The 27,515-nt window shown below is 48.0% G+C and overlaps 1 protein-coding gene across 1 annotated transcript; it reads left to right on the top strand.

Annotated features, from left to right (window-relative positions):
- The first annotated feature begins 1,858 nt into the window (after positions 1–1,858).
- On the top strand, positions 1,859–15,612 carry adm2a (adrenomedullin 2a). Its single transcript, XM_056276973.1, has 3 exons — positions 1,859–1,974; positions 2,437–2,695; positions 10,914–15,612. The coding sequence occupies exons 2-3, from the start codon at positions 2,598–2,600 to the stop codon at positions 11,347–11,349; spliced, it is 534 nt and encodes a 177-aa protein (XP_056132948.1). The 5' UTR covers positions 1,859–1,974; positions 2,437–2,597; the 3' UTR covers positions 11,350–15,612.
- Positions 15,613–27,515: the final 11,903 nt, after the last annotated feature.

The following is a 27,515-nucleotide window of genomic DNA, read 5'->3' as shown; positions in this document are numbered from 1 at the left end:
AGCTTCGTGCCACACCAAATACCACTGCTGTTACTACAGCAACAGCTACTAACAGTACTACTGCCATGCTGCAGCCGCTACATAGTATTCCAAATACTACCACTTCGGGCAGCGTAGCGGTCTATTCCGTTACCTACCAACGCGGGGATCGGTGGTTGGAATCCCCGTGTTACCGCCTGCTTGTCTGCGGGTGGGAAGCCGGATGTGGGTATGTGTCCTGGTCGCTGCACTAGCGCCTCCTCTGGTCGGTCGGGGCGCCTGTTCAGGGGGGGGAGAGGGGGAAATGGAGAGACTAGCGTGATCCTCCCATGCGCTATCCATCCCTCCGGTGAAACTCCTCACTGTCTGGTGGAAAGTGGCTGTATCGGAGGAGGAGGCATGTGGTAGTCTGCAGCCCTCCCCGGATCGGCAGAGGGGGGTGGAGCAGCGACCGGGACGGCTCGGAAGAGTAGGGTAATTGGCCAAATACAACTGGGAGGGGGGGGGGGGAGGGGGGGATATAAATGGCCGATGAGTCACAAAACAGTGTTGCAGAATGCATGTGTGGACATGTGACATTTCTGGAGGCCTCAAACGTCAAGTACAGTAGTACATTTCCACAGAGGGTGAAACATGTGTTCGGTGATAAAAAAGCGTAAAGGGGGAATAATAACGACCATTGCGCATTATGAGTCACATCAACGAGAGCCTTATTTCCCAGTTAGGGGCCATTCGGGAAGCTACTGCAGGAGCAATAATGTAAGCCGGTGCAGCCACTAACAAGAAACTGTTCAGTTTGGAACTGTATCAATGGTCTCTCTGACGGTGCGTGGGTATTAGGCGTGTCTGAGGGGGGGCTTCCTCTCTCTATCTATCGCCAACACTCCACCAAGCTGGGATAAGAAACAGGAGAGGGTGGCCAGCCGGAAGACTTAAACAAAATTTCTCGAGAAAGAGGGCTATTTCAAGGAGTGCCTGCTGCATGAAGATAACCTTGTAATTCCGAGGAGGAGAATGTGGAAGCGATAACTTAAAGAAGAATTGAAATTGAAACCTCTTCCTCTGAAGCGGGGTTCGTTACCTGCAAACTTCACGCGTTACGCAACGCTATTGTTTATAAGGGGCGGGGCGGGGTGGGGTGGGGGGGGATACCTGCAGTGAGTTTAGACTGAAGATGATGTTGAAGAAGATGAAGATGAGTGACGCAACTTCTCTCTCAATCAGCGTTGCGTCCGGGTGAGCCAATTGGCTTTTCTCTGATTCTCTTGCACGGATCATTGAGCACGCGTAAAGACGCGTTCCCTTGCAAACTGCACAAAGGGAAAAATGTATTCATCGCCCCGACAGCGCGAGCCTCAACTCTAATGATAATGAGCGTGTCTGTCAGAGTAGCGATGGAGGGTGCGTCCTATTAGAAGATGTCGAGAACAACGAGGGCCGGGGGGGGGCAGCTTCGCGGCGACTTCCGTCCGCTTGTTTTGGATGCGCGCGTTCAAGGGCGGACGCGGCGGTCGTCTTAGAGTATGACGTCAGAAGATGACGTCAAGGTCTCTGAAGTATATGTCTCCGTCGTCAGCTATAGGCCGTATATAGCTGGCACGCCCGTTCTGAATATGATGTTATAATTTAAACGCACCGCAAGGCTTTACCGCGTAAATGCCGTTCTTATCGTGTTCAAAATGCGGAGGGGGGAAAAAAAAAGAAAAGAAAAGATGATTAAAAAAAACAAAAACAAACTCAAACGACCAATTAAAAATAAAAAGCCACAAAATTGCATGGAGTGTGGCTCTGATTTGACAGCGCGGTAGACGGACGCTCCGCCCACTTGTATTTAAAGCGTAATATCGTCTGGCGCTCCGCTTCACACCGACAACTTGATCTTGACCGGCACCTCTGGAGTCTTTTCCCGAGTCCTCCGAATCCGTGGGAAAATACCCGAGACGCAAAACCCAGACTCTCTCTCTCTCTCTCTCTCTCGTCCTCTGTCCTGAGAAGGTAAGGATGATCTCCGTGTCATTAGAACCACGTGTAAGTTTATCTGCATGCCGGTTTAGGAGCGTGATTCTCTCCATAATGGCCCCATAAAGCCTGCATTTTTGGGGGGGGGGGGGGAGCGGGGGAGAGTCCATGTGTACGTGGAATTCATGACCTGATTTGGTTAAGTTTATTTCGTTATTTTTGGTAATGGGCTCATTTGCAAAAGTTTAGAGGTGCAGTGGCAGTTTTCAATCTAACTTTGCTTGCTATTGCTACAACATATAAAAAGAAGAAAGAGAGAGCGAGAGAGACTTCTCTGACAGCTTATGTGCGAGGAGGGGGTGCGTGTAGGTCGGGGGGGGGGCTCTTGTGTGAATGCTTCGATTTGCGTTGCAGCAACAGGCTAATGTACAGGTCGCTCCCCCCCTCCTCCCCCACCCCCACCTCCCCCCCACCTCTCTCTCTCTGTTCTTTTCACAGGTTTAAATCTGCCGTGCGTTGCCCGGTGCGCATCCAGCTGTCAGCGGCGGGGGAAGTTTGGATTCTCGAGGTGGGGAGGGGGTTAAGGGCCCGAAGGGAACCCTCGTCCAAGGTGGTTTTGGGAGCACCGTGTGTGCGTGCGCGTGAACCGGCCCCCCGAGATGCGCTCCCTTCTGCCGCTCGCCGCGTATTGCATCAGCCTCCTCTGCCTCCAGCAGCTGTCCGCCCTGCCGGCGGGACGCCGCGTCGAGAAGAACAGGTAAGACAAACGTTACAGCCCCACTGTCAACTCTGCGGGGCCGGTCAGCCGAAACCTCGCGTTCCTGCGTGTGCGTGCGTGTGCGTGGTGGTGGGGGGGGGGGAGAAGAAGAAGGCACTTATATTCCGGAAGGAACTTTTGCCGCTATTCCCCATTTGGAACTTGTTGGCGTTTTTTTTTCCTATTCGGTTTGACCAAGTTTGTCAGGCGGGCGGATGGTCGTATCAGCAATATCAGCGTCTTTTATCGCAAGCTATCGCCTCCCGGCTTCTGTGCGTAAAGCTAGCGGCGCAGCGTTGCGCCGGGCAGATAGCGAGGCAGAATACACAAGGTCGCGGGCGTTGGGTTGCCGCGGTATTAGAAGCGTGTGATTGCGCCGGGCTGGCGGGGGGGCGAGACACGTCCGAGCTATGTGAGAGTATGCGGGAATGGGTTCACTCGGAGATACCTGCGAGAGTATGCGGGAATGGGTCACTCGGAGATATCTGTGAGAGTATGCGGGAATGGGTTCACTCGGAGATATCTGTGAGAGTATGCGGGAATGGGTTCACTCGGAGATACCTGTGAGAGTATGCGGGAATGGGTTCACTCGGAGATATCTGTGAGAGTATGCGGGAATGGGTTCACTCGGAGATACCTGCGAGAGTATGCGGGAATGGGTTCACTCGGAGATATCTGTGAGAGTATGCGGGAATGGGTTCACTCGGAGATACCTGCGAGAGTATGCGGGAATGGGTCACTCGGAGATACCTCTGAGAGTATGCGGGAATGGGTTCACTCGGAGATACCTGCGAGAGTATGCGGGAATGGGTCACTCGGAGATACCTCTGAGAGTATGCGGGAATGGGTTCACTCGGAGATACCTGCGAGAGTATGCGGGAATGGGTCACTCGGCGATACCTGTGAGAGTATGCGGGAATGGGGTCACTCGGAGATACCTCTGAGAGTATGCGGGAATGGGTTCACTCGGAGATACCTCTGAGAGTATGCGGGAATGGGTTCACTCGGAGATACCCGTAAGAGTATGCGGGAATGGGTTCACTCGGAGATACCTTTGAGAGTATGCGGGAATTGGTCACTCGGAGATACCTGTGAGAGTATGCGGGAATGGGTCACTCGGAGATACCTCTGAGAGTATGCGGGAATGGGGTCCACCCAGAAATACCTGAGATTGCTGACGCGCAAACGGAGAGACCGACGAGCGGCGACACGCGGGGCTTTTCCAGTGGTTCCAGAGGTTGAAGGGCGCGCGGAGCCGCCGAGGACTCGCTAGAGGCCCGCGCGGCCAGCGATTCTGCCGAGCCACGGCGCGCTTCGTTAATGGGTCCAGCTGTTGGGTTGAACGGGTTCAAGTAACCTGCGGAGTTTCTCGTGAGAGTTGAACGGAGGCGGTTTCACGCGCTGCTCTCGGCGGAGAAACAACAACAAATCAAAATGGATCGCGGTCTGTAATTAAAACACGTCTGATTATGTGAACGTTTAATCGTCGTCTCCTTATCCGCCTGCCTCTTCTTCGTCGATCCCAGTAGCCGCGTGCGTACGCGTATGCGTGCGTGCGCGCGCGCGCGTGTCTCGTGGCGGGGTGGGGAGGGGGTGGGTGGTTACATATTAATGTTTATAGAAGTTTTGTCAGATATTGCTTTAACTCGGTATGTGATAAAGTTGGGTTTTTTTTTATTTTTCCAAAGTGGGAAAACCAGTTTTTCTGGGGCATGCGACCAGGCAGAAATTCCATCACTGGCTATTATAAACGTTCCCTGTTGAGGGTGAACTGGCACCTGTACTTTTCCACATTAGGAAAGTGGCACAGCTGTCAATCCTAAAATCCTACATGAAACATTGGGCAACGGCACAACAGCACTCTGCCATCACTAACGCGCGCGCGCGCACGCGCACACAGAGTTACGGCGATAGGAGTTTGTGAGAGTCGGTGTAGGATCGCCCTCTTCTGGCGGACCATAAAACAACACCTACCTGTAGAAAGCAGCCTCTCTGCCCGCCGCTGGGTTCTGAGTCAGAAGTTCAGTTTGGGTGGTCCAAAATTAATGGCCGTGTTTGCAGAATTGGCCTCGTGTACTGAACGGTGGTGGTGAGCTCGGGGATGGAGGTTTGGAGTCAGCGACTTTCTGAGAACTATCACTGTACACTCTCCTCCACCGATGTGTGCAGGCAGATGAGCGTGTGGACATCGCGCATTGGATCATTGTGTGTGTGTGTGTGTGTGCGCGCGCGCGCGCCTAAGGAAGTGACGTAACAACGAGCGCAGTTTTAATGACCCGTTCCATAAACATGGCCGACGTTCGCTTCATTTTGGCGGGGAGAAGTCGAGTCGCGCCATTGCCGGCCAAGGTAAGAAGTGAAATTTCCGTCATGTGTAACTCTGCTTCGCGGTCGTTTGCTTTGTGTGTCAGTGCAGCCGATTACATAACACAGACGTTCTCACTGACGCCTTTTCTCTTATCAGGTTGCTGCGTGACCTTAAAATGGGGATTTTGATTGAGGGTCACACAATGCTAACAGGGCAGCCATTGCTGTTAGCTTCGAGTAGCAAATGATCATTTTCCTAAGCAGTCCGACAACAGAAACAGAAATACACGTCGATGACGACACTTTTGTGTTTTATTAAAACCAAAAATAGGCGATCGCAGAGAGAGCTGTAAGCGACGAAGAGTTAGCTTCTTAACCTCGCTGTCAATCTCCGCTCCGCCGAGACTGAGCGGAACTGCGTCGGCCATGCTTGTGAAAAGTGTCTTGTCAGGTACACCACCGGTTCTAAGAAGAGGCTGTCGGTTGAGGACTGTCTAATCCAGTGTTTCTCAACCCTGTCCTCAAGGACCCCCCTATCCTGCATATTTTCTTTGCGACCCTGAATTGGTACCTGTTTGTAGTCACTCAACCAATCAGCAATGAATTTTGTCAGACGTTGCACACCTTGCATAATTAAGTGCTGCGAGATGATTGGTCGAGTAAGTACAAGCAGGGCTACCTATGCAGGGTTACAATGAAAATCTGCAAGATAGGGGTTCCTTGAGGACTGAGTTGAGAAACACTGGTCTAATTGGAGAATGAGAGAAATTCTCAACCTCCTGTCTCACTTTCTGTCTCCACAGGCCCTTCTGTCGATACCCGCATGTCCCTCATAAATGTACTCTCCGGGTTTTATTGGGGACAGTAAATTCTCCAAACGCCATAGAGCACATCCTGTTCCTCTACCATCACATTCTGATGAGCCGATAGCAACGGGACGCTGCACCTCTCTCCGCTTTATTCCTCCCGTTCAGGCCCCGGGGCCTGAACTGATATTTCTGTCTTTCCTCATTCGCTCCCTGATGGTGCCCATGTTGTCCCCGTCTTTGTCCTGTTAACGCCAAAAAGAATCTCCCATAAAGGCGCGGGAACAATGGCTGACAATGGAGCTTTCCAAAACAAGGAGAAATTGCATGTTCCTTGGATTGTGCGCAACACATACCCTTCATTGTCGTTTTACATAACATCTTGAGGTTTTTCTTAAGGGAAAATAGTTGGGGGGGCTGGAGCCAAACAACAACATAAATATGGCTTTGGAAGCGAGGCGGGATTTGCATTATAGATTCCAGCAGTGGGAAGCGGAGCTCTGCTGCGAGGGCGGCCCTAACGTTTGATGATTTGCGGTCGAGGCTTTTGTTGCTTTGACCCACTCTACGTTTCTTCTGTCTGGGCCCGGGTTTCTGTGACATGACACGACACTTGTCACTTGTGACAAGAATGATGGATCAGTCTTTGTGTGTTTGTGTGTGTCTCGCTAGATGCATGTGTGTGTTTGTGCATCCTTGTGTGTCGATCTGTGTCTATAGATTTGTGTGTCCTGGTGTTTGTGTGTGTGGGTGCATGTGTCTGTGTGCAGGTACATTGCGGGTCGATGTTTGTTCAGGCCCCCGCATCGCCAAACAACATCATGTTTTTCCCAAAAAAACGTGTTGAACCATTAACTCGTTTTCTGTATCCCGTTGAAAACGGCCCCTCGATTTCTGAGGTCAAGGCCAAAAGTGACGTACTCCAACTGAAAGCCCAGAAGCTCTTGCATATTCAAAACACTTTGGAATATACGCATTATCTGGTATCCCGCAGAGGCCTCGCATGTCAGATTTACTGAAGTACTGCTGAAATGGGGTTGCAGAGGCTCAGAATTGAAATTCATCTTCGCCTAAGACAGAAATTGTTTGTGAAAATAATCTTGTTGCTTTTTTGGCTTTATTTCTTAAGGCTATGACTCAACGGAGCCATTCGTACCAGTAACCTCTTCAAATCTGATTACAGAGCACCATAATATGAGCCTTTTATATTGTTTTTACTTGCGATGTGCGTACATATCACCAGTCTTGTGATATGCCTAGCGCAAATGTCAATACTCCTTGTGGAGTTTGTAGGACAACGTACTTTGTACCGTTCATCTAGACATCCATCACAGACAAGTTTTAACATAACATTTACCTCAGAAACAGACTGATCTTCATCTCACAGAATGAGCTGAGTGCATGCTGTCGGTATCCGTTACCGTCAACACAGATTTTTTTTTTTTGCTATCTCCACGTTGGTCATGTTTGCAAACCTATCAGAACAACAAGAATGTTCCTTCAAAGATGTTATCCCAGAAAACCGCATCTCTGCCGCATGGAAAGATTTCAAACCAGGCATCCCTTCTTTGTTGTGAATTGCCTTAGGTCCGAATGTTCTCTGTGATGTGGGGCAGGCCGTAAACAGTAATCTTAGCCTGGTCTGTATGTAGACGTATCCGCGAGGGTCACCCAGACCAGACCCGGGCTATGGGGAGAGGCAGAGAATTCCAGTGTGGATTAGTGGCTAAGACCTAAATTCCCCCTCTCAGAGTACATGGAGAACAGGTTTCCGTTCCACAAAAAGAAAGCCATACTCTTTGTGGGGGGGCAGAATGTGTTTGTAGACTGTGTAGAAGAGAACAGCTTCTAGGAAGGACAGATGGAAAGGCTTAAAGAAAACAGTTGGGAGTTCAGGAGGGGAATGGGGATCAGCCACCGTTTGATGATGGTGATTGTGAACGTTTGGCGGTTAAGTTTATGAAGCATGACGTCCTCGTTAGAAGACATCATGAGAGCATTTCTTGTACCGTAATGTGCGGTGCCCAGGATGTGGATGTGGTGGTTTGATCCCAGATGTAGTACTCTGCAAACAAGGCAGAGTACCTGATGACTCACCATCCTATCTCTTTTCTTAACGTGGCAGTCTGTCTCTCTCTCTTCTCTCTCTGTCTCTTCTGTGTCTCTCTCTTCTCTCTCTCTCTGGATGATGTCCTTGATTGTAGATTGCTCATCAGTACAGTGTCATTATAATGAGCCCGGCAGTCCAATTGCACCTCTTTGCCTTTACAAAGTGCTCATTATCCTCAGCTTGGGAGAGGTTATGGAAACACAAACGGCTCCGGGAAAAGTGGAAAACAATGTTTCATTTGGAAATAAATCGCCTTTTCTTTTATTTCTGTCCCCTGGCTGACTACAATATCCCTACTGTTAGCGAGCCGCGCGGGATTACTGATCAACGTGCCATGCTCGCTACTGGTTATAATGCAGCACGTGGTAAGCTCCAGAGTTTTACATAGTCACGAAAGACTGAATGAGACAGAATAAGACCAAACCCATCTTTGTGAGTGGCTTGGCTGGATTTGGGCACTGGATTGATCTGGAGATGTTTTGGATCCGTGGCCCAAAATCAATTTTGGTTTTCCACTGCAGGGGCTGTTGTGCAAACAGATTGGCTTACCCTTCTATCGAACTGTGAAATCCCCGACATCCTCTCCACTCAAAGGGACTAATGCCCTTTAAGCTAGGACCAGCCAAGGCACGGAGAGCCGAGCAGATGATTAAAAAGCGGGGAGCTCGGGTTATCTTTGATCCCCTGCCAATCGAAGGACTCAATTCAGGTCGATTTGCAGGATTAGTCTCTTAATTGACAAATTAGCTTGTCTTGTGAGCTCAGATGAATTGGAATCAGAGAATTCCCACATGGGTCTTCCTTTTTTTTCCAGGCTGCAAGTGAAAATGTGTGGCAGCCAAAGGGCTTACTCGGGGGAAAGAGGAGCATTAGGGTGAAACCGGCAAGGAATCTGGGCAGGCTGACTCGCTTTCACACCTTCGGTCCAAAGGCCTGGCCCCTGTACAGCAAAACCAAAAGAGATTACATTAAAGTCGATCCAAAATCAATTCTTAGATTTAACTTTTCACGTCTGAAATCCTTGAGCACAGCATAATCAAACATTCAGCAACCTTTTTTTTTTTAATAAATGAGTAATAATGTGTTTCCTATTCACCTATCCATAACGGTTCTTCATTGTCTCAGTAACCGAGGGAGTGGTCTAGTCCTCATGAATATTCATGAACTGACCTTTGAGTGACAGGTTCGAGCGGGGGCTGACGTAAGGGTGTGTGTTCTCACTGTTAGTCTCTCGGGATAAGAACATGAGCGAAATACCTACAATGTAAATTCAGAAGATTTCACAACCCACGCTCTCGGTTGAAGACCTCCTGGTGAAAAAGCGGAGGATGATAAAACAGTGGCTGAGTTTTGATTACATTTCAGCCTGTTCCCAAACTTTTTCCTCAGTGTTGTTTTTCCTTTTTGGTCACTTCTTGGTCACTTCACATTCTGCATCCTCTTTTGACAGGGTTGCCTTTTTTTCCCCTCCAAGGCCCAAATCACACAAGTCTGTGCACAGTCAACAAGGCGTAGAAGACTACGCGTATCTCCGGGGAAGGAACATTTTATTCTTTGTCTATATTTAGGGGTCGCATACAAATGGGCTGGTCAGAACAAAGTGAGAATCTTGTGCGGGGCGAGGGCCGCTGTGCTGGGAATATGAAAACATATTTTTCTCTCTTCTTTCTTGGCAGAGCAGGTGGGTGTAACTTGGTGATGTGGCACCTCGGTTTTGGAGATGAATGTCTGGCTTTAAGAGGTCCGTCCTTGAAATAGTGTCCCCGCTCTCTGTTCCCAGGCATTACTGGGCATCAGGAAGCCGCCGTTGCCGGTCACCATCGGGGCCGTTTTGCCTCTCGACAGGCCCCGCCACACCTGCTCGCTCGCTGCCCACCTGCTAAGATGGCCGAAACACCATTTGAATCAAACGCTTGGGTTTCACAAAAAGGGAACCCGAGCCCGCGGCACAGAATGAGAGGTTCCGTTGGACCCTGCGATTTCTCACATTCCAGCCTCTCCGTACGGGAATCACAACTGGCCGTCTGCGAAGAAACGAGCACAAGTCAGCGTTTCACCAGGGGAACAATGTATTTTCTAATAATTAAACCAACTATTATAACAACCTTCCCCCCATTCAAAAAAAAAAAAAAGGATAGCTTTTGGAAACAGGGCCAAGTCCTGACATTGTGGAAAGATGTTTCCTTTGACGGGGGGAAAAAAAAGCAAACACAGAAGATAAATTTGCCCCGCAGTATTTTAACTCGAGTATAAGAAGAGGCGCTATTGATAATACTCCACATGCTCACTGTATTTACTCTCTGGCCATCGGGTTGCGCCGGCGTGTCCCTATTCAGAGCCCTCCGGACTTTCAGCGGTCGTTGCGGATGAAGACGGCGGCGCTCTGAACAAACACAACGGGGACGGTTAAAAGCGGAGCGGACGAGTCCAGTTGTGAGCAGCTCATGTCTTTTCCAAACAACGAACAGATGGCCGGGTGGCCGCCACAGCACCGAGCTCTGTTTGCTGAACGGCTTGTTCCCCCTGTTACTGCCTGTTTGAACTCGCCACAGAACATTTCCACCTCAACAAAGCCATTTAGTCTCGTGTTAAAGGAAAACTCCGGTATTCTTTAAGCCCCCAAGCCCTGTTTTCCTACCGTTAGGAGTGATGGGTTGCAGAATGCTTTAAATTGATTCAGTACTTAGCTAGCTAGCTTCAGTTGTAATGCTTCACTGAATAACATCCAATAAAAGAGCTATTTTTTTTGGCTCCAATAGACTCCGGAGGATTTGAGGGGAGTCTTAAGAGGCTTAGGCACGATATCAATCATGGAATTATACAGATATCAATCCCTGTCTTTTATCCATGTCTCCGCTTTTATTTTCATTAAGTCCTAGTGCTTTTTATACTCTATGACATTTTGAACTCTTTTGTTTTTATATCGTTTTGTTTTATTATTATTTGCTGAATGGAGTTGTTGACCAAATTTCTCTCTCTCTCTCTCCCCCCTCAGGTCAGACCTCCTCCAGATGCTCACCGGTCAGACAAACGACAAGTCCATCACTCCAGCGTCCCAGCGTAGCGCTGCGAGCTCCTCAGATGCCCCGCCCACTTCGTCACCCCAACCCTCCACGAAACAGCCGCCTGGTTTCCTCAGACACGCGGCACTGACAAAGCTGAGGGCGACCCTGCCCAGCCTGGTATGGGCTCGGCCCACTGAGCAAGATCCAGAGAGCCAGCAGAGGTCACTAAGAGGTCGTCGCCATGCCCATTCTGGGTCACGGGGCGGCCACCATCAGTCGCACCATGCCCAGCTGATGAGAGTGGGCTGCGTCCTCGGTACATGCCAGGTGCAGAACCTAAGCCACCGGCTCTACCAGCTGATTGGCCAGAGTGGGCGAGAAGATTCCTCCCCCATCAACCCCAGGAGTCCTCACAGTTACGGATGAGTCCCTTCCAAACACCCCCCCGCAGCAAGTCCATCGACATCTCCCAATATTTATCTCTTAATGTATTTCTGATAGTCTCTGCATTACAGTTTTGATGTAGTCAACAACTTCCCTTCTTCTAGGATGACTATTGTGCCTCTGTGCTCTTTGTACTGAAAAGGACAAGTTGAGGAGAAAAAAGAAGAATTCAAGGTTACCATCATGACCGCCTGAATCCTCTTTTTAGAAGAAATCCCCCACATTGATTCCTCTCACCACCCTGGGAACATACACCTTGTAAAGGACGTTTAGATCTTGTCAAAGTCTTTTGCCCCCCCCCCCTCCCAACCCCTTCAAGGAGCAGGGAGTGCCCCCGTTTGACATTTTAATCCTGTTAATGTAAAACCGAAGGCTTGTCTGGCTTGTTGCTCTCTTCAACACCATTGAGTGGCCTGCTCCTCTCTGTGTAATGCCGACGGCTCTCCCTCCCTGCCGGCAGTGGTTACTTCTCAGCTCATTGATCAAACACTTAAGACCCCCCTAATGTGGATTTCAACCTGAAACCGGAGCTCCGGTCCTGTCGAAACCAATGATGTTCCCAAAGAATCCCGGGAAGAGAGTCCCTGTGAACCCTTTTACCCTGCGACATTCCCAAAGTCCCAAATCGACCGCGAGCGCCATTTCACCAGACATGTTCAACATGGCTGACTGACGTTGACACCGCCCCCCCCCCCACCTTCCAGACCACCCCGGCTCAATGGTCTCCTCTTCGTCGTGGGTTGGTGATTGTCTCCGACTGGGACTTAATTTTTCATGACCACAGACTGCAGTTGAGATCACTCACAGTTTCTGAGCGAAACCAGAGATTTTAAAAGCACTGAGTCAGGACTAAACACACACAAACACACACGCCGCACAGTGGAAAAGGAAAGTAGAGGGTTAAGATCTAAAGGCCTGGATGGCATCTTTACCCAGACTCGCACCCTCGAGGATCGGTTTCAGTTTTGCATTATGGCGGCTGGCCGGACAATGCAGCTGGTGGCAAAGTGAGCTGGGAGGAACAGATCACGGCACAGCTGAACCACTGCCAACCCACCAACGGCTCCCTCTGAACCCTAGGGGCCAAGTTTGAAATATTAGCCGTTTCACGTGAATCATAAGTTCCTCCCATGAGTCAGGACTTTCGGTTGGCGGCGGTTTTTAATAATAAACCTGACCTTATCACCTTGGTCATATGTGCCGCCACAGTCGGGGTCCTGGAGGCCTCCTGAGACATTCACACACAAACCGAATACATAAAAGTACAGAGCGCACGTACACACACACACACACACACACACACACACACATTTTTGACTTTAGGTTTGCAAACGTGACTCATGACTCGGTTCTTGTACAAAAGCAAAAATTCCAGTCGGCATGAAAAAACCCCAAACCACGTTTGCCACCTGCTAGCAAAGGCAGGAATGAAAACCTTGGACAAAGACAGGAACGCTTCACCGTGGTTTTAACAGGGGGATGTAAATCAATCTGCATGTCTCAAAAAGGCTGTGTGCCTGTGAGATGTCTTTTTCTGGGCTTGAGATTGAGAACACCATTTTTTTTGTTTGTGATTTCTAAACATCGGCTGTATTTTTGGGGGGGGGATCCCCCCCGATCCCCCCCCTTTTTTTCTCTCCGGTTGTATCCAGCTAATTACCCCACTCTTCCGAGCTGTCCTGGTCATTGTTCTACCCCCTCTGCCGGTCCGGGGAGGGCTGCAGACTACCACATGCCTCCTTTTATACATGTGGAGTCACCAGCCGCTTCTTTTCACCTGACAATGAGGAGTTTCACCAGGGGGATGTAGCGCGTGGGAGGATCACGCTATTCCCCCCAGTTCCCCCTCCCCCCCAAACAGGCACCCTGACCAACCAGAGGAGGCACTAGTGCAGTGACCAGGACACATACCCACATCCGGCCTCCCACCCGCAGACACGGCCAATTGTGTCTGTAGGGACGCCCGACCAAGCTGGAGGTAACACGGGGATTCGAACCGGCGATCCCCGTGTTGGTAGGAAACGGAATAGACCGCTACGCCACCCGGACGCCCCCGTTTTTGCCTTGCCCAGTCAGAGGCTGGGATAATCTCTCAGCTAATAACATCTCAGAGCAAGCAAATCCCAAATCCAGCCTTTCAACCAATACACCCTCGCCCTGCGTGCGACAGGTTGCATTGATTTTCATGCACAATATGCTTCAATTACAAAACAGCCCGACACCAAGCCGTTTCCAGGTTCGCCATTCCAAACATTCCCAAAGCGCAGTACATGGCAACACCTTGCATACGGCAGCAAAGTTGGCACTGGCGTGCCCGTTGTTAACTCGCAGGGTTTAAATTAGTGCCGAGACCATTGCCCAAAAAAAAAAAAAAAAAAAAACTCTACCGTCACATTGTGGGTTTCTAATGAGAGACCAGGCTGACCAAAATGCTAGGAGTGAGAGTGCCCAATTGCAAATCGGCAGGACAAAAAAAAATCATAACACCATCTAAAATATCCTGACCCCAGATTTCCTTCTCTCTATTTACATCCATTGCTGAAAATGGTGGGCGGATGATTGACTCAGAATAACCCAAGGCAAGCTGCCCTCATCATCATCATCATCATCCCAGAATCTGACCAACTGCTAAACTTAAAATCCATGTTTATGGTGAAAACGTGTATAAATGTTATGTATTTATATAATGAAAAACTGCTGTTCCAAGCCTTTCGCTATACAGCCACCCGATCGTAACAGCGGCTTCCCAGAAACGCAGGCCAAAATAATGTTCCTCTGTCTGCTTTCGTTCGCATTCATTTTTTAGATCGCTGTCTCGGTAGTCAAATCAAATCCATTTCACAACCAGGAGGAATATCTATGGAGCCTTTGCAGCTCTTTTGTTTTACTTTTCTTTTTTTTTTTACTTTTATAGAAGTCTGGTATTGCTCAGAGAGCAGTGGTTTTAACTCACCAAATACCTGATGATACTTGACAGAAGTAATTATTTTACAATATGTGATCTACATCATGTGATTATGCGCTTTTCTTAATCTTAATTTCTATTTTTTTCACCCTTTTTTGCCTTAATGTTCTCCATCAACAGTGGGATTTTTCCTCTATATTCAGTCTTAGTCTCTCACCCCCCCCCTCCTCTCTCCCTCTCCGTCTGTCTGTCTGTCTGTCTGTCTCTATAATCACGGTGGGGCCCCGAGGTCCTCGGGTCACAATCAGTGGTTCCTTTATGCTTGAGTCTAATCTGTCAGAAGGCTTGCTGAAATGAAACATGCCATTCTCCCGCTGTAATGGAGCTAATCAATGTCTCGTGACCGATCATTAAAAAGGCTCTGCAAAAAAACGCTGAAAACCCTGGTGGATCTCGCTACTTTCTAAATTGAAAACCGCGTAGTGCGACACGCTTGTGCGTGTGTGTTAGCGTACCGAGATGTGTGTCTGACTTGCGGCGCGCGACACGTTGGGGGAACGTATCTCTCCTGCTGTTTGATCGGGGGTCGTGTACTGTTTTATTTTTATTACCGAGCCCTCTGTACAGTCGTGTGTGCGCGCATGCGTCACGGCGGCGCCCCCCCCCCCCCATCCCCGTTTGTAGAGGGAGCAACGTTTTACAGATGTCGTGAGTGACGTCATCACTGCTGCCTATTTTGCTAAGACACCCCCAAGATTGATGCCTTGTGCAGAAAGCGGGTGCGATGTTCGATTATGCGTCAGTGTGCTAAGACACTCTTCAGCCTAATACCAATATTACACTTGTTTGTTTGTTTGTTGTGTTTTGTTTTCATTATTTCAAGGTCAGATTTCTTCTTATGGGTCCACAGGAAAGCACTTTAATGCAAACACGTGTGTGTGTGTGTGTATATCTTAGTATCTCGCAACTTGAATCTCAGCTGTAATTAACTTGTGAAAGACGGATGATATTTTTATACTGCGTTAGATGAGGATCTCTGCGAATGTGTTTGAAGATGTTCGTGCACTCCATCCTGGTTATCTTAGTAGCGAGATTGTGAATATCGTTAGCTCCGGAAAAAAAAAAAGAAAAAGGAAAAAAAAACTATTTAAAATAAGATTATGTATTTAAGTTATCTTTTTATGTTAATATCTGTATGTCACCAAAGGCTATTTATCTTGTGTTTTCCGCTGCTCCTGAAATGTATGTGCGGAGAGGAAAAAAAATCTTAACTATAGATAGAATGTGACTGTTTTACAATGTCCTTCACTCTGTAAAATAAAGAATGGAACTGTAGTTGACTAAGTATAGAGTATGCTTCTGATTTACGAAAGTGTGTCTGTCTGTGTGTCTGTCTGTCTGTGAGTCTATGTGTGTATGTGTGTCTGTCTGTCTGTCTGTGTGTATGTGTGTCTGTCGATCTGAGTCTATGTGTGTGTGTGTGTGTCTGTCTGTCTGTGAGTCTATGTGTGTATGTGTGTCTGTCTGTCTGTCTGTGTGTATGTGTGTCTGTCTGTCTGAGTCTGTGTGTCTGTCTGTCTGTCTGTCAGTCTATGTGTGTATGTGTGTCTGTCTGTCTGTCTGTGTGTATGTGTGTCTGTCTGTCTGAGTCTATGTGTGTGTGTGTGTGTCTGTCTATCTGTCAGTCTATGAGTGTGTGTGTCTGTCTCACTGTGAGGCTGTGTTTTTGTGTGTGTATGTGTGCGCGTGTATATGCGTGAGACATGTCACAGGTAGCTACCATTGCTGACACGGTGGCCCAGTGGTTAGCGCTGTTGCCTCACGGCAAGACGGTCCTGGATTCGAACCCCAGGCCGTCCCAGGCCCTTCCTGTGTGGAGTTTGCATGTTCTCCTCGGGTGTGCGCCGGTTTCCTCCCACCTCAAAAAGACATGCATGTTAGGGTTAATACTCCTGCCTGTGCCCCTGAGCAAGGCAATGGGAAGAAACAACTGGAGTTGGTCCCCGGGTGCTCCACCTCTCCTAGCTACACAGTTCGAGTGCATTAATGCAGAGTACATTTCATTTGTATTGTAGTGAATTCAGGGGGGGGGGCAGCCGGGAACTACCGCAGCTGGGACGCGAACCCGGGTCGACCGCACCACGAGCGACTACGTTAACCAGTCGACTAAAGGGCCCGACCCGACAACGGAGGGTGGTCCCCAATTGTCTTGGTTCCCCATGCCATTGGACTCTGGCCACCCCGTGCCAAGGACCGCGTGGTGGCTGCAGGCGCATCAGCCACTCTATGTAAAAAGCTGTCACGCACAGGTGTCCTGAAGAACAGCCATACTCGACCCTGAGTGACCGCCGACTAAAGGGCCCGACCCGTTAGCCAACCGGCTAGCGAGTCCGCACAGCCCGTGGTCGTTACAATACTGTCGTCTTAACCATGGTTGGAGACTGTCTCCATACACTGCTGTTGAAATGTTTGACCGGGTAGGACGAATGCTGGTGCAGCGGTGAGCACGTTCCTACTGAAACAGGAAACAGAATTGAAACGTGACGACGACAGCGCGGCGATGCTTCTGTTGGACAGCTAATCTGCATATTCGACATTCAATATTACAGTACATCAGTGTTGCCATGCAGTTTGACGTAGTTTGTGATACATTAGATAAACCTGAGTTAGCTTTGGTCCCAGGATCCACGTTAACAAGGGTGGGAACTGTTTCCTGCTGAGCTGCCGGCACACCGGCCACAACGGCTGCTGCACCCGGTTTGGAGTTTCTCACTGACAGACTGAAGGACAGAATGGGTAAATCACAGATTTCAGCTTTGATTCAAGGTTCCAGAAAACAAAACAAATATTCAGTGTTTGAGAAGAACTGCGGCCACCCGTTCCTCACAGCGCCGTGTTGCTGGCGTGATGGTCACCACCCCTGGTGGGGTGGTGCTCTTCAGCAACACGGGTTGCCCCCAACGGTCCCCTTACGTGTTAATCATTACAAGTCCTTGAATGCCAAACCTAACAGGTGGCATAACAGGAAAAAAGAAGGGTGAAATGACTGTAAACGATTTGTAGAGGACATGATCCAGGACCTGCGTTAGTGGGGCAGGTCTCGTGACTGGTCAGCGTTAATGAGTGACAGTGGTGGGGAGGGGGGGCTGGTCAGAAATATGCAATAGAGCCGACAGTGTGGGGGGGGGGGGGCTGGTCAGAAATATACAACACAGCCTGCAGATGATTGGTAGATGCAGTGGCATGAGGAAGGGGCGGAAGAGAGTTTTAATAATTGATAAAAAAAATCCATCTGGTATTATTTTTTTGCTAGCTGGAATAACAACTCTTCACGTAATATTGGGAAACTGTACAGTCATCCTCAAGGTCGCTATATCGCCACTCAGCAATGCACAGGATGTGATGAAACTACTGCTTGTGCAATTTAGGATTGACATCAATGCAGTAATCAGGGTCAGATGTCACCGGGGGACTGGGTAGCGGAGCACGTATGCCATTGGTTCTACCACGGGGGCAGCCCCCAGTCACGTACTATAGCCCATTGGCGCGGCTTAGACCCAGGACACACAGCACACAGCTGGAAGCCTCAACGGTTAAATTCTGATGCAATGCATCAGACTCGTCAAACCCCAGTTTAGTACGAAGAGCAGCTGCTGTTGTTGCTGTCGTCATCTGTACCAACTACGAACGAGGGGCATCTGTGAGACGTGGCAAGTATCATGTACATACCTGCATGGACCAACGTGCACACACACACAGTTAACTCATTATTCCACTCACTTCCTCTGAGTATTCGATTTTATTTGTCCATCTAGCTATCATCCATCCATCCATCTATATATCGACATCTATGTGTCTGTCTGTCTATCCATGTCTACCTGTCTGTGTCTGTCCGTTTAGTATCTATCATCTTGCTCCTGGATTGCCACCTTGCTGTGGTGGAGAAGCTTGCGTGTATTAATGATCCCCAAGAGCTATGCCACCCGGAGCTTGGCTCCTGGCAGGGTCACCCAAGGCAGAGCGGTCAAGAGGGAGGTTCCAGACGAAGCGCGATCCAACAAAGACCTCAATGGTGGAACTGGCGGAAGATGTCTTCAGATCCCGATGGCAATGAAGGCGGGTGAAGGCTGCAACAGAGGGTGGTCCCCAATTGTCTTGGTTCCCCATGCCATTGGACTCTGGCCACCCCGTGTCAAGGACCGCGTGGTGGCTGCAGGCGCATCAGCCACTCTATGTAAAAAGCTGTCACGCACAGGTGACCTGAAGAACAGCCATACTTGACCCTGAGTGACCGCCGATGAGTAGCTATCATCTACAGTGCTGCTTGAAAGTATGTGAACCCCTTGAGCAGTTTAGATGTTTCTGTTGTTTTACCATGATTTTCTTATTTTATCGTCACCAGTTTTTATGTACGAAATGTCAGATATATGTTTATCAATTTCATGTACTCATTTAGTGGGACTTGTTTAAGTAGCCCAAAAACTACATGAAACATGGAATTAGTGTATGTGCAAAAGTAAGTGAACCCCCAGCTGCATTGGTTAAGTCAAGCAGGTAACAGACTGTGGTGAAACACATTTGGGTGCTTAATTAATCATTTAAGCAGACCAATGAAATGAGACATCCTTGGGAAAGGGTTTGGCCTGCACTAATTAAAAGAGAGAGGAAACCAACCAAACCACTGTGGTCCCATACAAATCAACAATGCCGAGAGCAAAGGAGATATCGGAGGACATGAAGAAGAGGGTAGTGACAGCCCATCAGTCTGGGGAGGGATATAAGACCATCTCCAAAAGATTCCAGCTCCATCCATCCACTGTAAGACAAATAATTTACAAATGGAGGGCCTTCAACATGACAGCAACTCTGCCTAGAAGTGGACGCCCATCAAAACTATCACCCAGAAGCACCAGAAAAATAATAAATCAGGTAAAGGCCAACCCACACATCACCTCTAGAGAGTTGCAGACCTCTCTGGTAGCATCTGGGACAAATGTGCACGCGTCTACAATCAGACGAAAATTGAATAGCCATGACATTCATGGGAGGGTTGCTAGAAGGAAGCCTCTGCTCTCAAAAAAGAACAAAGCTGCCCATTTCAACTTTGCCAGAGAGCACTTGGACAAACCAGAGACCTTCTGGAAGTCCATTCTCTGGACAGACGAGTCCAAAATAGAAATATTTGGTCACAATCAAAACCAACATGTTTGGAGAAAAGCCAACACTGCCTATGAAGAAAAGAACCTCCTCCCAACAGTGAAGTATGGTGGCGGAAATGTGAAGGTCTGGGGCTGCTTTTCTGCTTCTGGACCTGGACGACTCCACATTATCCAAGGAACCATGAATTCTCCGGCATATCAACAAATTCTTGACCAGAATCTCCTGCCATCAGTCAGGGAGTTGAAGCTGGGACGAAAATGAATTATGCAACAAGACAATTACCCAAAGCATTCCAGCAAAACTACAAAGGCATGGCTTCGGAGAAAGAGGATTCATACTCTGGATAGGCCCAGTCAAAGTCCGGATCTTAATCCAATTTAAATGTTGTGGTGAGACCTGAAGAAGTTGGTACATACCAGATGTCTCTCCAGCCTCTCTCAACTGGCGGAGTTCTGCAAGGAGGAGTGGGCAAAAAGCCCCATAAGCAGATGCGAGAGACTGGTTAGTGGTTACAGAAGACGTTTGGCTGAAGTAATGGCTGCAAAAGGAGGAGCCACAAGCTACTAATACAAGGGTTCACATACTTTTGCACATGTCAAATTTTCAGTTTTTGTGAAATAAACCACCTTTGTTGAATTAAATAATGAAAATATATCTCTTTTTGTGTGTGTGTCCATTATTTGGAAGGTGTGCTTTACAAATTGGGATTTGGATGTATGTGTAATAAGCTTATTTTAATGTTTTTTACAAAAACAGTGACCATGTCTGGAGGGTTCACAAACTTTCAAGCAGCACTGTATGTATGAATCATGGGCTTGTCTGCCTCCCAGATAGCATCCGGATGTGGATCACTTCAGGCAATGATGCAGCACCGATGGCCTTCTTCTGGCCCTGACAAAATGGATGTGAGCCTGAAGTGGCCCACATTCATGATAGCAAATATGGACAAAATATGCCAAATCAAACGTGGACCTTTTTTGGCAAAGATGCGGTGCTCTCGGCAACATGTAATCTGGATGTGACCCTGAAGTGGCCCGTGTGGTAAATGGTGAATATGGCCCAAATATCACAAAACAAATATGGGCCACCTTTGGCAAATATGTGGCACATGCGGCATTGCTATGGCTTGGTTCTGGCCCAGATCTGGCAAACAGGAACAGACCGTCCATGTATTCCATGCAGTATGTGGGCCAGATGAAGTGTCGGGTGTTGTACGGGTCCGGGCCACAGGAATTTTGCCATCTGGGCTGTTCAATCAATCAATCAATCAATCAATCAATCAATCAATCTGTGTCTATCAATTGACTGATCGATCTATCCTTCTGTTTGCATATTTATTTGTCTCATTGTTTTTGTTTGAATCTATAAAAATGACCTACTTTCACTGCCTTTATTTTATTATTACATATTACCACCATGATTTCTGTTTCATTGCCTCAGGGCTGTGTATTATCGCCGTTCAAATACTCCAAAGTTAAAACCTGGACCAGCGCTGGTTACGTCACATTGTGCTGTGGCAATGTGGGTCAGCTGTAACTGTGTCACGCCGGGCGGGTGACCTTAGGTACATATGAGGACAGGCCGAAGAACCTGAGCGTTTCTCTGCATTTTAAACATCTACAGTCAGTTTTATCTGACTTCTCACATTCCCGGGAACACGACTTGGTGCACTGCTCGCTGTCTCGAAACACAACATGAAACCTAAGAAAACGAGAAAAGTAACGGTAATATAAGTAAAACCAAAAGGAATATATAAAGTTACATGTATTCAACAGTGGAGTTCTAGCAGGAGTCATGAAATGTTGGAACTCTTGAGTGCAAAGTAAAACGTGTGCAAGTATTAATTGCCTTTTAAAAGAATAACAGTAAATAAATAAATGTGCAATGGTGAGGAAACATATGAGGTAGGGGCTCTACTCCTATGCAATATACACATAAGGCAGTATCCATGTTGAGAATATTGCACTGGGTAACAAGTAATTTTCCAATACATGTATTGTAGCGAATTCGGGGGGACAACGCAAGAACAGGAACTTTCGCGGCCGGGAAGCGAACCCGTGTCGCCCGCACCGCAGGAGACATCGCTAACCGCTAGACTAAAGGGTCAGACCCGCCAACCAGCGGCCAGCGTGTCTACTTATCCATGCAGGTTACACTACCCCCACCCTCCTCCTCCGAGCTTAAGCATATTAGCGCCTTCACGCCTCAGGACGCCTACGCTTCCGATGGCCTTACGGTCGCCCCATCCCACTTCTGACACCAATGCAGCGAATTCGGGGGGACAACGCAAGAACAGGAACTGCCGCGGCCGGGAAGCGAACCCGTATCGCCCGCACCGTAGGAGGCATCGCTAACCGCTAGACTAAAGGGTCAGACCCGCCGGCCAGCGTAACGCTAGCCGGCCGCGGCAGTTCCTGTTCTTGCGTCGTCCCCCCGAATTCGCTACAGTATGTAGGTGAATTCAGCCTGTATACAGGCACCACTTTGAAATAAAACAGCACTCACCGCTATAAAGATCACACTCGCAGAATGTACAACCGAACGACGTCTTTACTCTCGGCTGTTGTTGGCCACAGCCACGCCGGATGGCTCGCCATTAACTCAACAAGCCATTCACGCAAAAACAGCGAAGAACAGGAAGTAATAACCCGTGAGTCACCCCCCCCTCACCACGCACATCCGCTCCACCAACCACAGGCAAGCACACTGGCTCGCATACCATGCATTCATGTGATTGGCAGAGAGCAGGGAGGCGATGACTCCGACCAATCAGCGCTCCCCACAGTACAGGGTGGCTACATTCCGTGCCGCCGTTTCAATGGCGGACTCCCAGTCTGTGCGCCGTTCCTGTCGGACGCCATTTTAACACGCCTGACCTTAATCCAGCTTTCAGAACAGACCCGCCTCCAACCTGCCAACAACTTTCTCCAGCCTGCCGTGGACGTACTCGAGGTTTGTCCGTGATACTGCTGATTCATGGCGTTGTCCAGATAAACCCCCTGTTATTGACGTCACTATCGGTGACCTATCTATTTCGCTCTGTTTGTGCTTGACATCATATGTACCCTCGGCTGTGATATGATTGCTATGTAATGCCGCACGGTGTCTGTAGGTCGACACGTGAATGGATGATTCTTCAATTAAGGGACTTTTTCGGTCCCCAGGCCAGATTTTCAAGAAAAAAACCCCCATCCATCCATCCGTTATCCAAACCGCTTATCCTGCTCTCAGGGTCGCAGGGGGAAAAAAAAATTTTTTTCCAAAAAAAAACAATTATTGTATTTGTTAGAGTTAGGTTGTGTTAGCTATGAAAAAACAAGATTTGTGTCTCAGTGATGACATTCAGTATGTTGAAAATTCAAACGTGCCAGAATTTCACCGTTTTGGGCTTTTCCCCAGCCCAGACTATTTAACTTCCCCTCTATAATAAAGTCATAAAAATGGTTGGATTCATCCAAGCTTTACTTTTGGCATTTTTTTCGTAATAATTTAAAAAGACATATTTCAAATTCATATGGTTCATGTAAGTGCAATTTGCAAAATTTTTATAGTTAAATATCGCCGTCCCTCATACATCTGTCATTACCATCACACCCAGCGTTTTAGAGAGCGATGGCAACGTGGTTGCCATGGAAACGAGAAGTGCCAGAGACGCATGAGCAGTCGTGGCAGAAGCGTGACTTGTTCATGTCCACAAATGTCATGTGAAGACGTGTATGTCCTGATCTGAGACCCTGTTTATTAGGCGTCATTACCAAACAAGTTACTGAGTATTTTAGTTCAGAAATAAGAAGTTTCACTTCATTCACGTATAGTCATTGTACATTGTGTGCTAGCTAACAAGTTAGCTTAGCTAGTCTAAGACTTGGCCAACTGTTTCTCCAAAACGTGAAAGTTGTTATTACCATCACGTGTCATCACCATCACATTTTGCCATTACAACTTTGAAAGAATCATCATAACATCAAGCTTATTTTGTAGGACCGTCAAAGCTATGCAGATATTTGTTCCAGACCACTTAATAGAGCCTTTGGAAAAAAAAAACTGATTTTAAGGATTTTTTTTTCAAAATTTCAAAAGCCAAAAGTGCCCCAAATTGAAGAATCACCCAAATATAGACCATATTTGCTGACTCTAATGTAAGTTGCTTTGTATAAAAGTGTATTCTGAATGAGGAAATGAGATTAAACGTAAAAAGAGGAGGGGGTGGGATTGGTTGGAGAGCGTTCTGGGGTCGGGTGAACAAGATAATGAACACACAGTCAAAACACAAAGCTGGAAATTGAAATTGTGAAATTGTTATTTTTCATCTAAGAACACTCAAAATTAGACTTGTTTCATTGCAGTGGCACACTTACCACATGTTAATTAATAAATGATGCAAAGCTGGGGAAAAATCCTCTTGATCTTGTTTAAGCAAAACCCACTGTGTTCACTTAAAAAAGTAATAATGAAAATGAAATGCAGGTCAAGCTTCAGTGGAATGACATTGTGAGGGTTGTGGAGAGCACGGCAGCAGGGGAGCGGTGGCTGGAGCAGAGGGCCAGATCGGCCTCACGTTGCCTAATTGGGTAAAAACACGCTAACATGTTAAGCATGCACGTGCGCACACACACACACACACACACACACACACACAGCAGCGCTGAACCAGAGGCTGTAAAGTGTTCCAACACATTCCATACAACCACGGCATGCAAAACCACAAGTACAGAATACACTGTGTCAATCAGTGATCGACCACCTACCAACACTAGAGAGAGAGAGAGAACAGACTGTTATAGACAGACGGACAGAAACATAGTGTTAATATTACACAGACATACAGACAGCCAGACAGCATATGTAAGTATGCATGAAGGTGGACTTGTTTTCTGAGGTGATGAACTTGCTAGTGTGGGTGAATGTGAGGCATTCATTGATTGTAAAGCGCTTTGAGTGGCTGGTGCAGTTTGAAAACCGCCATCCAAATGCAAATTCATTTTGTATTTGGACGTTTGGAGGCGAAGTCGTATTTTGATGGCACCAAATTTCTACTATCTATCTATATCTATAGATAGCGGAGAGGAGGGACACTTGTGGAGCTCTCACCCTGTTTTCCAGATTGGGTTGTCCGTGTGAACGGGATAAACAGATGAACGACAGACACCGTCCTCACCTCACATGTCTGTCCAGAAAGGCCTTTTTATTGACAGTGAACGCCCCCTTTCGCTGTCATAACATTTGCATTCCAGCGCTCTACACAATTCAGGGCACTTCTTTGTGTAACAACAGCACGAACACTGATATACTATCTTCAGTACACACACAAACATACACATGTGCACACACACACGTGCACATTTTTGCACACCCATTGAACTGAAACATAATGAATTACATTTTTCAATTCAAGGCATACAGATGACTCTCTTATTAAGCGTGGCCTGCAATGACTGAAAGAGTAGCTCGGATTTGATATCACCAAAAAATGAACAAGTATCAAAGAAGAACTATGCAAAGAATGAGCAGAGAAAATTGAGGGCAAAATGGGCGTCTGGGTAGCATAGCGGTCTATTCCGTTGCCTACCAACACAGGGACTGCTGGTTCGAATCCCCGTGTTACCTCCGGCTTAGTCGGTCGTCCCTACAGACACAAATGGCCGTGGCTGTGGGTGGGAAGCCGGATGTGGGTATGTGTCCTGGTCGCTGCACTAGCGCCTCCTCTGGTCTGTTGGGGCACCTGTTCAAGGGGGAGGGGGAACTGGGGGGAATAGCGTGATCCTCCCACGTGCTACGTCCCCCTGCTGGAGCTCCTCAGTCAGGTGAAAAGAAGTGGCTGGTGACTCCACATGTATGGGAGGAGGCATGTGGCAGTCTGCAGCCCTCCCCGGATCGGCAGAGGGGGTGGAGCAGCGACTGGGACGGCTCGGAAGAGTGGGGTAATTGGCCAAGTTCAATTGGGGAGAAAAAGGGGGGCGGAGAATCGAGAGCAAAAGGAGAGCTGGGCTGACATCTCATGGGGTCAAGTGAGATATCAGTGCAACTTATATCTAGCGGCCTGTTATCATCCGCTTGTAATATAATTGGGAGGTGCATGAATTTAAAGTCAACCGAAATCAGTAACGAGATTTCACTTTTAATTTCGAAAAACCTCGAATGTGGCAAAAGACATTCTGCAACTTGTTTTTATTTGTAAATGACTAAAATTGTGGGCGAGGGAGTGGCGACATCAGACATCTGATGTCTTTTTTTTGGGGGGCGGTCCCGTTTTTTCCCCAGTTTTATCCGGCCAATAACCCCACTCTTCCGAGCTGTCCGGGTCGCTTGTCCGACCCCTCTGCTGATCCGGGGAGGGATGCAGACTACCACATGCCTCCTCCGATACATGTGGAGTCGCCAGCTGCTTCTTTTCACCTGACAGTGAGGAGTTTCACCAGGGGGACGTAGCAACGTGGGAGGATCATGCTATTCCCCCCAGTTCCCCCTCCCTTCTGAACAAGGGAAGTGCTAATGCAGCAACCAGGACACATATCCACATCCGGCTTCCCACCCGCAGACACGGCCCAATTGTGTCTGTAGGGATGCCTGACCAAGCCGGAGGTAACAGGGGATTCGAACCAGTGATCCCTGTGTTGGAATGCAGTGGAAAAGACCGCCACGCTACCTGGACGCCCCCGATATCTGATGTCTAAACGTGATTTCTGAATTTCTACGCCATAATAACATCCCCTTTAAAACGCGACGTCTCTAACGCGCCGCGGGGCCTACGGTGGAGGTTATGGCGAAGAACTGACAGGATATAGTTTTGCCTGTGAGCTAATGGATTACGAAAGGACGAGAGTGCAAGTGGTAGCCCAGGATCAGTTAGCACTAGCGTGGTGCTGTTGGGGTTTGATACAGGGTCAGTGTGTATGCGGTATCACCGACTCTCACAGTGTACACAGTGTGAACAGCACATATCTGACCAAACAGTTTGGGTTGTAACTCTTCAACAGAGATAGTGACGGCACACAAGATTGGGTTCAAGGCCAAATGTGATACAGCACTGTATGTCTTTTGTTTGTTTGTTTTGGGGTTGTTTTTTTTTTACATTGTTTCGTCTCTTAAAGCCGAAGTCAATGATTTCTCCCATCTGTCTCTCCTTCTGGCAGTGAGAACTACAAGCCAGGTGCGGCAGCCATTGTAGCTGGTGTGCCATCAGCTCAGCAGGAAAAAGTTCCCACCCTTGTTAACATGGATGGTGGGGCCAAAGTTAACACAGACAGCCTAATGTATTACAAACTGCACCAGACTATATGGGAACACTGTTGTACTGTGCTATTGATTGTAGAGTTGATAGATTAGCTGTCCAACAGAAGCATCGCCACACCACCATCATCGTGTTTTAATCCTTTTTCTGTAGGAAGGTGTTTCCCGCTGCACCAGTGTTAGTCCTACCCAGTCAAACATTTCAACAGCAGTTTATGGAGAGAGTCTCCAACCGTCGTAATGATGAGTTCGCATTATACAACCTGACTCTATCCAGATGGATGAAACAAGTATATATTAATAGAGAAAAATCCCAGTTTTCAGCTTTAAGCTATCCAGAGCATCTCTGATTGACTAAACAGGGAAGGGTTCGATATAGTTCTTCTGAGGACGTCCCAAACATATTGTTTTCTGTTTTCCTTATTGTCATTTATAGTTAGTGGTGATGTGATAATGGTCCGAGCATCCGTTAGTCAGCATCCATTTTCTCTCTTTGTTCAAGACCCTAAACCTCTCAATATGACCTCTGACGTGTGCAAATGAGCTATCATGTCAGCTAACGATGGATATCTTAACTAACCACAGGATATGACATCATCGTGGAAGTTACTGGAATTGTACCAGTGAGTTTTGGAGTAACATAATGGTCAAACCCAGCGTTTCTCAGCTGGTGGGCCGCAACCCAAAAGTGGGTCACGGACTCGTTCTGAATGAGTGTGTACGGTAAAAAAACCCCCCAAAAAAAAAAACAACCCAAAAACAAACATATTTTAACACAAGAAAAGCCAGCCCTTTAATTCTACATCAACGCCCAGGCAAACTGGGTGTGCGAAAACATCCCCTGTCTACCAGC

Source organism: Lampris incognitus, chromosome 3, assembly GCF_029633865.1.
Source record: "Lampris incognitus isolate fLamInc1 chromosome 3, fLamInc1.hap2, whole genome shotgun sequence".
In the NCBI taxonomy this organism is placed as follows: Eukaryota; Metazoa; Chordata; class Actinopteri; order Lampriformes; family Lampridae; genus Lampris; species Lampris incognitus.
Note: the sequence above shows the minus strand (reverse complement) of the source record. Positions and strands in the feature narration are given on the sequence as shown.